Source organism: Polistes canadensis, unplaced genomic scaffold (genome assembly GCF_001313835.1).
Source record: "Polistes canadensis isolate GaletaPanama2010 unplaced genomic scaffold, ASM131383v1 scaffold_48, whole genome shotgun sequence".
NCBI lineage: Eukaryota > Metazoa > Arthropoda > Insecta > Hymenoptera > Vespidae > Polistes > Polistes canadensis.
Genome location: NW_014569595.1, coordinates 148125 through 160009, shown reverse-complemented (window position 1 = coordinate 160009; position 11885 = coordinate 148125). Strand labels below are relative to the sequence as shown.

Sequence of the window (11885 nt, the reverse complement as noted above, 5' to 3'; positions counted from 1 at the left end):
TTATACTGTAGAAAATATTTATATATAATAATATTTTATATAAAAACATAAATTATATATATATAAAAATAAAATAATTATTATCATATGAGTATATTACATGTATTCCTTAGTCGGTAACTTTTTACCGACTGTAAGAATCGCGTGACGTCACATTATTGGCAATAACAGTACCAATAATTTCCGACGAGGTCACCCTAAAACGTAAAAAATTTAACATGAAGTTTCTATTTTATATAATAATAAAGTTTATGGTTAATCGAGCGAGTACGGTAGCTCGACCGATTGTTAATAGCGTCATTGGGATCGTTGTTTCTGTTGAAGCGTAATATTTATATTCAGTGAAGTTCTTGAAAGGGACTTTAAATTTTTGCAGAAGCATTACCCGCGGACGGGATACACTTATGAGTAAGTTTTGATTGCCTACCAATATCCAAAAATGCTCCCGCTAATTCTTGGATAACCACAAACTGCCCCCGCTTGCTAACGCTAATCATTTAAATGCAAACTCGTTGTCTAATATTTGATAGGGACGACTATCGTCGATTAATTTTTCGTAAAATTATGCCAGGAAATTTTTTTTCTTTTGCACGAAGAAAAAAATTATTTTCGTTGCGTAAAAAATCTTATTTAATTTCTACATTAAAACGTGAAATTTGAAAAAAGTATGAATATATTTTTCTTATTATCATTATTATTATTATTTCAATAATGTAAAGCATTAGAAAAATTCTAATTAATTTTATATATTGTGTGGTGTAATATATACAATGCATTAACATTATTTCTTCTATTTATCATATTAAAATTGATATATTGGTATTCATGTTAAACATTATTTATAAAATGACTAAGACTTAATAACAAAAATGAGTATATGATCTTCCGTGACATAATATTTTAATTTAACTTAAAATTTATGCATTATTGTTTTACATATAATTAATTGATGTGTATTGTTTGAAGTTGTAATATATGAATAAACTTTTGTAATATAAAGTAAGGACGTCAAAATCGATATGTACACGCATTATATACATTTATTCTTGTATAATATTATATGTATTAATATATATTTTAGGCATGAGGCGCAAGAGTGAGAGAAATAAAGCCAAAGCGACACCAGAAAAAAAAGTGGAAAAACCGACAAGAAAATCAACTCGCAGGCGTGGAAAACGTTCACCGTCAACATCACCTGAGAAAGATAACATAGAAGCAGCTACTACAGTTGTTCCCAGTTGTACTAATGAAAACGAAAAGTCTCCAGTACAGACGCGTATTCAAAATAAAGAATTAGAGCAGGTATCGGATAGCCATGAAGAGAAGGTATCTTCCACGGAAGGAAACATAAAAGTGCAATCACCTGAGGCAGAGGAGGAGAATAATGGTGATTCTGTATGGAAAGTGGCAAGAGCTGACGCATCTCCTGGGGAGATACAAAAATTGAAGTTATGCAGACAGAGGAATATATCGGAGGCATCATCTGAAGCATCGTTGAGTAGGAAAAAGTCTAACAAGTGGCAAGAAAGTGGTGAGGGAGGTGCAGGGGAGGTTGACTCGGCAGACGAGCAGCTGGTATCTTGTACAAGAATGTCCAGTGGCATTGAACAGCCGTATGATCCCTCCTCTTCATACCCAGGTCAGGACTCCAACGAAGAGGTAAGTGATAGCAAGGAGCTCCTGCCTGAAACCACTTCAGCCAACTTGTCTGACGATAAACCAAACATAGATCAACAAGGTGATTCAAATGAGGCTAGTTGTTCCAACCAAAATCTTCATAGCGAGCCCAGTAAGCCAACTAGTACAACCACTCCAGCTACTACTAATTCTTCTAACGGCGATCGTGTATCAGAGGAACTAATCCCTGATATTCCTAAGGAAGACCAACCTGAAGAAACCACTGACCAGAAATCAATAGAAGTATTTGAGAAAGAAACGAGTTTGGAAAATGCATCCAAAGAAATGCATACTAATACCGATGACGAAGAACACGACGACAAAGAAAAAATTCAGAAATCAGATTCGTCGTCTGAGTCTAACGACGAGAAACATACTAAAATAGATTGCAGTAGCAATAGAACAGCATTGCGTGCTAGTCGTAGAAAGCATAGAAATAAATATAGAGATTCTTCTAATTCTGAAACGCCTGATTCCGAAGATGAACAGTCTGTCGATAATAAATTTGAACAATCGTTTACTCGTGATAAGAAATCTAATATAACAACGGATGAATCTAAAGAAAAAGATCAACCAACATCTCCAGAATCTAAATCTAATCCTTCATTAAACAATTTAAATATCGAAGTTGAACATTCCGAAATAAGCAAACCAACAAAAGCTCAAAATGAAGCCGAAAAGCAGGACCACGTTCCCTCAACTAACATTCAGGCATCAACTCAGAAACCTGCTAAAGTTAATTTGAAAAGATCATTGTAAATATTATTCTATTATATATTTTTCCATAAATAAGATAATTCATTATTTAATACAATTGATTAATAATCTTATATTTAAATATATTATTTTTTAGTACGACACGAATATTAGTTGACAAAACTGATGCAAAAAGTGAGGATACCGATCCAAATGCTAACAGCGAGTCTAATAATCAGAAGGTATAATATCATTCTGTAATATATTATCAATTTTACTTTTAAATCAAATCTAGATCTAAATAATATAAATTTTCTTTTTTCTCTAGGAAAATCATAGTAACGAAGATAGTGAGTTTAAATCCGTACCAAGAAAACGGAGATGGGGAACAGCGTTATCGACAGATTCGGTGCCTTCTTTTTCTATCTCAACAGATTCCCTTAAGGTAATATCAACAATTATAAAATTCTTAATATAACATATATAAATTGTAGATAATAATTTAGTTAATATTATTTGCGTTTAATAGGCATTAGTGCCAGGAGCAAAACCATTATCCATCAATGAAGTACGTTTATCGAAAGATGACGACGATGAAAGAGATCAAAAGGGAAATGGAAAATGGTTTGACGAGGATATTAATGATCCAAAATCTAAAGATATTCTTGCACAGAAGAATGGTGCTGCGAAAAAAGGGGATTTACAAATTGAAAATCATATAGGTATATACAATCTCTCTCTCATGCTTATTTTTATAAATAATTTATATAATTATTTAATAACAAAATAATATTGTTTTAAATGATTAATTGATTGTCTTTTATATTTTGTAATTTAGTAGCAGCAAGGCGGAAGATTTCTATCATGAAAGAACCTTCGCACGTGAAGTCACCTAGTCCACCAGCGACGAAGCCTACAAATATTCTTTTGATAAAAAATTTGGTTCGTCCATTTACATTGAATCAAATAAAAGAATTACTGTCACGTACTGGTACTATTGTTGAAAATGGATTCTGGATGGACAGAATTAAATCCAAATGTTTTGTTGAGGTTTGTTATAAGTTATCATCTTATAATATAAAATTAGATAAATAATTTAATATTCTTATGTTCTCTCTGAAATATAATTTTATTTGAATTTCTACATATATATATATATATATATCTTTATTTTTTAAATATTTATTATTATCATTTTTGTTTAGTATGCTAATGAAGATCAAGCATTTGAAACAAGACAAGCATTGCATGGTATTTCATGGCCTGTGTCAAATCCGAAAAGACTACACGTTGAATACGCCACCAAGGATGATATGGAAATGGCAAGAGAATCATCTAAAGATCAACCTGTTTCCCGTAAGACGGAACAACTATTGACGACAGAATCCTGGCAACAAGATTGGAACCGCGAGGAAAGAACTAACTCGGCTAAGGTATTTACCGAATTATTGAAATAAATATAAACGATAATAATACATAAACTATTTTGAATCCAGGTCGTCGTTGTTAGAGAATGGGATTTAGGTAAGGAGGATGGTCAACAACACGTCAAAGAAAAAGAACGTGACAAGAAAGAACAAGATAAGAAAAGAAGAAGAAGTCGGAGTCCGGCATTGGAAGCACATCTTCCAGCTCCTGCAAGAAAATTCAAAAAAAAGGAAGACGATCCACCTCCGGCTAAACTTTTAGATGATCTTTTTAGAAAAACTAAAGCAACACCTTGCATATATTGGCTACCACTTACGAACGAACAGGTAAATTTTTTATTTTTATACATTAAAATGGTGCATCTTTCTTTTTATTTATTTATTGAGATTATCAAATGAAATAATAAAAGTTACCAGAGAATAAGGTTCTTCTAATATAAAATCTCCTTATAATTTAACAAGTAAGAATTTTACATTTTAGTAACGTCAATGTCAATGTTTTCTGTCTGTTTGTCTCTCTCTCTCTTTCTTTCTCTATCCCTCTCCCTCTTTTTTTCTTTAGTTTTTTCTTGAACAATTATTAATTTGACTATATATAAAAAAGAAAAAATATACAATTTAACTGATAACACAGAAGAACCTTAAATTAATAGTTTTAATTCAATGTTATAATATTGTGTGTTCATATTCTATGAACGCAGATAGTAGTAAAGGAAGAAATGCGAAGACAGCATATGGCAGAGCACGCACGCAGACTAGAAGAGATGAGACGTACTGAAAGAAGCAGAGACAGCCGTCGTCGTCGTAGTCCAAGAAAATAGAAAATTTGCAGATCGCCACTTCCGATAAACGTACCTTTTTCCTGACGTAAACAACAACAAAATAACAGACTCAGACGGATTCTTCTTACACGCGGAGAAAAAACCTATTCGCAATTATCGACAGAGAGAAGAAGAAAAAAATAAATCTTTTCTTTTTTTTTGTTGCAACATCTGACAATTGACATATTCATCAATTATTTAACATTCTTTATTCTGTCGCTTTTGTTTGATTAAGTTTCACGTTTTATTTTATTTGTTTCCAAATATTTATATCTCTATTGATATGATGCTTTTATCCCGCGATTAGGGTTTTAATATTTGTTAAATTTTGTAATTGAAAACAAACTTTTGCTACATATATATATATATATATATATATATATGTATGTATAAATCTTGGTTTCTTTTCTGTTTGTATATTCTATTTTTTTTTTTTTTTTTTTTTTTTTTTTTAGTTAGCTAAGGATGATTAATAATTGTTCATTTTTGATGATTAACTTTTAACGGACAGTGTGGAAAAATTTTTCCTTTTGCATGGTGACGTTCCATCATCATTTCCTCCGTTCTCTGACCACCACCTCACGCTTTGAGCATTAAACCTTACTTCTTACAGGTCAACAACATTAACTATTCGACAGAGTGGCGGTAACAATAGAACAAATTCGATAGAGTGTGGCGCACTGTGTTTTGATCATCTGTACGGGACAGGCACTACATCAATTTTCTCTGCAAAACTTGCATCGTCTATAAAATTACGCTGCGATTAAAAAAAAAAACTCTGTTATTTACTCGATGATGTATCGTACATCACGAGTTAATATATGCATACACCTACAACGTGGGAAATGTTTGAGAGAAAATAAAAAAAAAGAAGGAGAGAGAAAAATAGAAAGAGAGTGAGAGGGAGAGAGAAAGAGAGTAAACAAATAAATAACTCTATCGGTCGAGTAACAAAAAGGACATTGTATTTGCGAAAGCGTAATGTTGAATTGAGTTATTCGTTTTCTCTTTTACTATGAAACGAAATGAAACTTTAGTCAACCATTTAAGCAAAGCGCGAATAGCAATAAACTAATCACAATAATGAAAATCATTTGAAATATGTGAATGTGGGAAAAGCAGATGCAAGGCATGTGTAACAAAATAAAACAAAAAAAAAAGAATTTCTTTTCTTAATATCGAATATTTTTGTTCGCCTTAACTTTAAACTCGAAAGTTAATGGATAAAAAAGAATTATGACCCTATCACTCTAAAATGTGATAATAGAGATCATGAAAATACGCTAGTGTTGTTTATCTACCTGCTCCTGAATAGTCGTGCAGGAAGGACACACACACACGTTGTATATATATAATATTAATAATAATAATATTCAATATTCCATAAATATGACATGTGTAAAATTATCAATAAATGTAAAACACGATAGGATATGAAGTACGTTTACCGCTTACTTTTTACAGTATACCAATTGGGAGATTGTTATTTACCTGTAGATGAGAATATAAACAAGTAATACTTTACAAAATATACATGTGTTCAGAAAGTCATACATATGTTTTTTTTAATTTTAATTAATTCTATTTTTTTGTTTTCATTTACTTTAATTTAAAAACATATATCTAAATATATATAATACACACGTATGCATGTATTCACGTATATTTATTATATGCTTCTTCTACTGCTATTAACATCAAAAAAGTTCATTTGTTATTTTGTCCGGTTTCAACGGAATATGTACATAAACTTATTTGATATCTTTATTCATATCAATAACATCATTAATACTAATATTTAAATGGCTTTTTAATTTACAAAATTGTTGTTACAATGTGCATATCGATTACGCTAATAAAATATTTTCAAATTACAAATACTGTTAATTAGAAATAAATTTTCATTGATCACGATTTATATAATACGTCAATTAATTAATCGTTTACAATTTTTCTTACTTTTTTTTTTCAATTAAAGCAACCTCTCCAATATTTTTAACGTTAAACTTGGGATTGTGACATTTAGAAAAATATGAATATTTTTCATCTTATTTTTGAAATTAAAATAAGGTGTTTCTCTTTTCAGAGTTAAATACTTAAGTAAAATTAATATTATATTTCGTTTGTTGATATTTATAGCAACTAAAATAAAAATCATTCTAATGACATTAATATTATAATAAATTGAAGAGTACAATGTGTTTTTTTTTCACGGAACGGTGGTACCTGTATATTTAAACTTTGTTTCTTAGTTTCCTGTAGGCCAAATATTTGTAGGTTAACGTTCTCTTCGCAGACAATAAATGTTTGGATAAATTAATTAATATGACATTAAAAAAAAACAAAAATATAATTTTTAAATAGAATATCATCGTAATAATATATTATTATTTTCGTACGCCCATACAGAGCGCGGTGTGCGTGCAGCAAGTTTGCTCGCATCCAAATATTAATCATATAAAATTTCTTAAGAATGATCGATAGTCGATGTTTATTATTCTTCGAATAGTTTCACAGCTAACTAGGATTATCTTATGAAATTGTTCAAAAGTTTTAAATCTTTAATCAAATATTATTGTTAAAAAGAAAATATGTTATTATTTTTCACAATAATATTTGAATTAAAAGGATTCGAGAATAAATTGAACATAAGTTATATATAAGCATATAACAAATGATCATTGTACTATCGAACATTTTTTTTACTCATTCCTTTCATCTTGTTGTACCACGGTTATTTTTTAATATTTATACTTTTGGTTATTTAACTGTTTAATTAGTCAACTTTTACCACACTGTAGATTTTACGCACAAACCAAAAGCAAGCAAAGAAACCAATTGAACCTATAACATTTAAATGTTATTATTCTCATTATTAAAACATTCAATTATTTTTTCTTATTGTATAATAATAATAATAATAATAATAATAATAATAATAATAATAATATATATTTAATAAATATTATTTACCTGTTAGAAGGAAGAATAGATAGACCATAATTAAAGTATATCCAAAATAAAGGAACGTGGATGTGGCATCTTCAATATCTAATTTCGTCATGAAAAAATGTACGCAATAAATTAACAAGTAAAAGGCTGTAAATCCTGACGTTAGAAAGCTGCGCCACCACCAATGATAATCCTATAAATAAATACAATTTTTATTATATAGTAGATAAAAAATATTAAAGATGAAAAAATAAAAATAAACTTTTCAATGATATATTACCTCTGCACAAAGATGAAAATAACACAATAAGATTGTAGTTTCAGAACACGTAATCACAAGTATTAAAAATACTAGGAAAAGAAATCCGAACATGTAATATACTTGGCTAGACCTGAAAAAAATATATAAATATTTTACACGAATTATATTATATTTGGATAATTAATTAAATAATAAAATATAGTTGTATAATATTAATTACCAAAGCGAGTTAAGAATGAAAAATAATTGAATAAATATACACCCAAAAGGTAATACACCACCCATTATTACACCAGGTATCGGTTGCGTATAAAAACTTTGTTCTGGTATTTGTCTTGGTATTTGATTAGTTCTTACTGGATGTTCCAATGACTGGAATAATAAATTATCCATTAAGTAACATATTTGTTTGAACTTTTAAATTTACATATAATATACACATGTATATGCATTTACCCTTTTCTTAAATCCAAAGTAAGCTCCGATAAATGTTAATGGAACGGATACACCAAACCATAATGCTAAAAGGGCGATAAGAGTACTAAATGGTACAGCTGCTGAACTCCCTTTTACCCAAAATATTAAGTTCATTATAAAAAATAAACCGAAGACAATCCTGAAATAATAATAAAGAAAACATATATAAAAAGAAATAAAAGAAGTAAAGAATAAAGGAAGTATTAAATATAAGTTAGAATAATAGAATATGAAGACCCCACATATATCATTTTATAAATCAATTATAAAATGTTTATGTAAGACATTTTGTTTTCATGGATAAAGTATCATTATTTTACCCAGGACTTAGCATTGACGTAAGCAATACATTGGATTTCCATTTTTCACCGCCGAAACTTTTATAAATTCTAGCAGATGTATAACCAGCTGTTGTTCCAAGGCATACATACAATACCATTGCACACGTCATTAATGCTCCTCTATTAGCAGGAGACAGAAAACCCAAACAAGCAAACGCTGTAATCAATTGGAACAATACAATAGCTCGTTATAATTTTTATAAAAGCAAAAGGATTGAAAAATAGTATTATTTTTTATATTTCAAAATAATATGAACAAACATTTTAAAGTAATTTAATGTTTTATTAAATTATATATCATTTTTCTCACCTAGCGTGACAAGGGTCATGAAAAATACTTGTATACCAGATCCAAGTAATACTGAAAGCAACATTCCTTTACGTGGCGGTCGGAAGACATCACCGTGTACGAGTTTCCATCCAAATTCTTCCTGCGCATCCTCTCCTGACTCTATCTGGAAGTAGGCCTGCATTATCGTAACATAAACGTAAAGATATCATAATGTTGTACAAAAATATTATCTTGGAATAACTTTTCACTTTAGAAACATTTTTAAATTAAAAAGAAAGAAAAATAAGACAAAATAAGAAGTAAAACAAAGTGAAGGTTTACCAGGGAAGTGAATCATAACAATCATACTAACGCAATGCCAATAATAATATTTGAAAAACTTAAAGAAACATTGTTTTAGTGTATCTTATTGTCACAATGTTGTATATATGCGTGTATACCTGATTATATCTCACGATATCCTTGTGCAATGTGCGGAACATAATCATTGCCACCATTCCAGATAAGAATAGGACAATAATTAATGAATTCAGGATACTGAACCACTGTATATTTGTATGCGGCATTGATTCCAATATGTAATCCCATCTGGATGACCATTTGATTGTATTATCTTGCTGTAATTTTATCATTATACAAAAAATAGTAATAAGATAATTAATAATCGCTTATTATTATTATTTTTTTTCTTTTCTCTATAATAAATATAATAAAGAAAACTTACCGAAAATCTTACAGAATATGTATATGTTATATCCAATGTTTTACCAGCAGGAAGATCTTCGGGTATTTCCATAGGAGATGTTTTGCTATCACAATTTGGGTTGTTACTGGTATGTCTGATACTACGAGGAGTTACTTTTACGGCTATGAAGAAAATAAAAATATTTCATTTATTTACGATAAAAAAATTATTTTTCGTTAACATTATACTGTACTATATTAACAAAGATATTATTAAATGCTTACAGATAATGCGACCACCATTCTCTTTGAAACTCGTTCCCCATTCTTCTTTGACTCCACTGTGATATGTTATGTTAAGATCGACGTGGTTGAATATAAAGTATGCTTTTCCTGTTTTGCTATATAAACCCTAATAACAGAATTATCCAAAATATTAAAGTATTAAAGTACTATGAAAATTATCAAAGAAATGTTTTAGAATGTTATCATATTTAAGAATGCATACATTAATGCTGCAGGTATCCTGTGCTGAAAGAGGTTCCCGCGTAAAACAGCCCATTGGAAAACCAGTACTACAATATTGCTTTTCATCTTGTATTTGATAACACCACGTAACTGGCATATTATCTATCAAACAAAAAATCAAAGTAAGAATAACAAATTAGGTATAATAATATTAATAATAATAAACTTATCAATTATTTATACCGATGATCCAATGATGTTGATAATTAAGCGCAATTCCTTTTCTAAGAAATTGCAACTTTTGTTCTGAAACTTCCTCTTTTCCTTTATATGTTTTTGTGCAAGCAACTTTACATGTTTCTGGTCTTAAGAATTCCAACTAGAAAAAAAATATATATATATTTATATATTATATTAAATATTATATTTATTGTAATAGAAAAAATAATTGGAATTATTAGTTTACCTTGTACGGAGAAGGACGAATTCGTTCTCCGAATACAACTTGCCCTAAATTTTCAACCGGTGATTCTTTTTTTTCCGCAGTACAAAAGTCAAAACTAAATTAAGACAATTTTATTATTATTAAAATGATACGATATAAATAAAAAAAAGATTGTTTTGAAATTTATTTAAATAGTTAACGGCAATATACAGGATGTCTGATGTTTTTTCGATCAAACAATGTCAGTGTATTCTATGCACAAAAATAAGAAAAAATGTTGTACAAACATAGATCATCTAAATCTTCAATAAAAAGTTGTATAGAGGCTGAAAAAACCTCAGACACCCTGTATAATATTTAAAAAATTAAATTAAAAATAAAATTACTTTATTTTACTTACCGATTGTATTCGTAAGGTATGACATATTTTTCAGTATTTAGACGATTAACATATAATTGAATTTCAGACTGAAAGAAAGAACAAATATTTTAGAATATTATTATTGTTATAATTTAAAAAAATGACAATAGTATTAATTGATAAAACAAAAATGTCTGGAATATATATTATTTATTTCTATTTATTTCTATTATCACATAAGCATTACAAATACTAGAAAATATCATTCTATCTATCAAAAAGATAAGATATTTTATATTAAAATAAAGTAGAATTTTGAAACGCAAATTGATGATCTTAACCAAATATTCTAAAAAAAAATGTTTAATATTGTTATTAATACGATGATTAGGATAAATAAATACAAGTTCTTATACCTTACAATTTTTCGAAGAATCTCCGCTTTTACAAAAATTTACTGGTGCTAAACCGGGCAAGTAAAATGCTGATATATCATTAACTACGCATAGGAGCGTACACAATACCCATATCGATAATATTCTCGCCATTATTCGTAAACTTTTAATGTAAAGTATCTATTGTCTACTAAAAACGTATATTGTATACTACATCAAATGATTAGTCACATAACTTCATAACAATTTTTGTCCTGTAACTCTGTTACACACGTTTGTTAATAGCATGGAACGTTATATCGCAAAGAACATTAGACCTCGAAAGGTGCCATGACACGTCATGCACTCATATACGATCTAAGAAAATTTTATCGAACTAACCGTCATTTAAATTTCCCGCCAGTATATATCGCCTTACTCGCGATTAAGTTTTTTAACGATATTAATCAAACTAAATTGATAATTTTGTTTAAATACATTTTTTTTCAATTATGCAAATATATTTAAACCATTAATTTAATTATTTGAATAATAATAATAATGAAAAATAAAAATTACATTTTTTGCGAAAGAACAAATATTGAGTT

General features: G+C 28.8%; 2 protein-coding genes across 3 annotated transcripts; one reads left to right on the top strand and one right to left on the bottom strand.

The window, feature by feature from the left end:
* The first annotated feature begins 251 nt into the window (after nt 1-251).
* LOC106785299 (apoptotic chromatin condensation inducer in the nucleus) lies at nt 252-6048 on the top strand. The gene is made up of 10 exons (XM_014745615.1): nt 252-408; nt 1082-2432; nt 2531-2615; nt 2702-2818; nt 2903-3095; nt 3212-3423; nt 3579-3806; nt 3870-4127; nt 4502-4651; nt 5235-6048. Exons 1-9 carry the CDS (start codon nt 405-407, stop codon nt 4619-4621), a joined length of 2568 nt encoding a protein of 855 aa, XP_014601101.1. The 5' UTR covers nt 252-404; the 3' UTR covers nt 4622-4651; nt 5235-6048.
* A 931-nt stretch (nt 6049-6979) lies between these two features.
* LOC106785300 (transmembrane 9 superfamily member 2) lies at nt 6980-11657 on the bottom strand. 2 transcript variants are annotated; one of them, XM_014745616.1, is made up of 15 exons: nt 11320-11657; nt 10943-11010; nt 10564-10657; nt 10341-10476; nt 10138-10259; nt 9915-10041; nt 9670-9812; nt 9386-9562; nt 8964-9120; nt 8633-8810; nt 8292-8451; nt 8056-8207; nt 7854-7965; nt 7595-7766; nt 6980-7465 (listed from the first exon to the last, which is right to left on the bottom strand). In XM_014745616.1, the coding sequence occupies exons 1-15, from the start codon at nt 11449-11451 to the stop codon at nt 7398-7400; spliced, it is 1998 nt and encodes a 665-aa protein (XP_014601102.1). In that variant the 5' UTR covers nt 11452-11657; the 3' UTR covers nt 6980-7397. The 2 variants fall into 2 exon arrangements, with proteins under 2 accessions (XP_014601102.1, XP_014601104.1); XM_014745618.1 differs by having other exon boundaries at nt 8964-9108.
* Between the last annotated feature and the right edge of the window lie 228 nt (nt 11658-11885).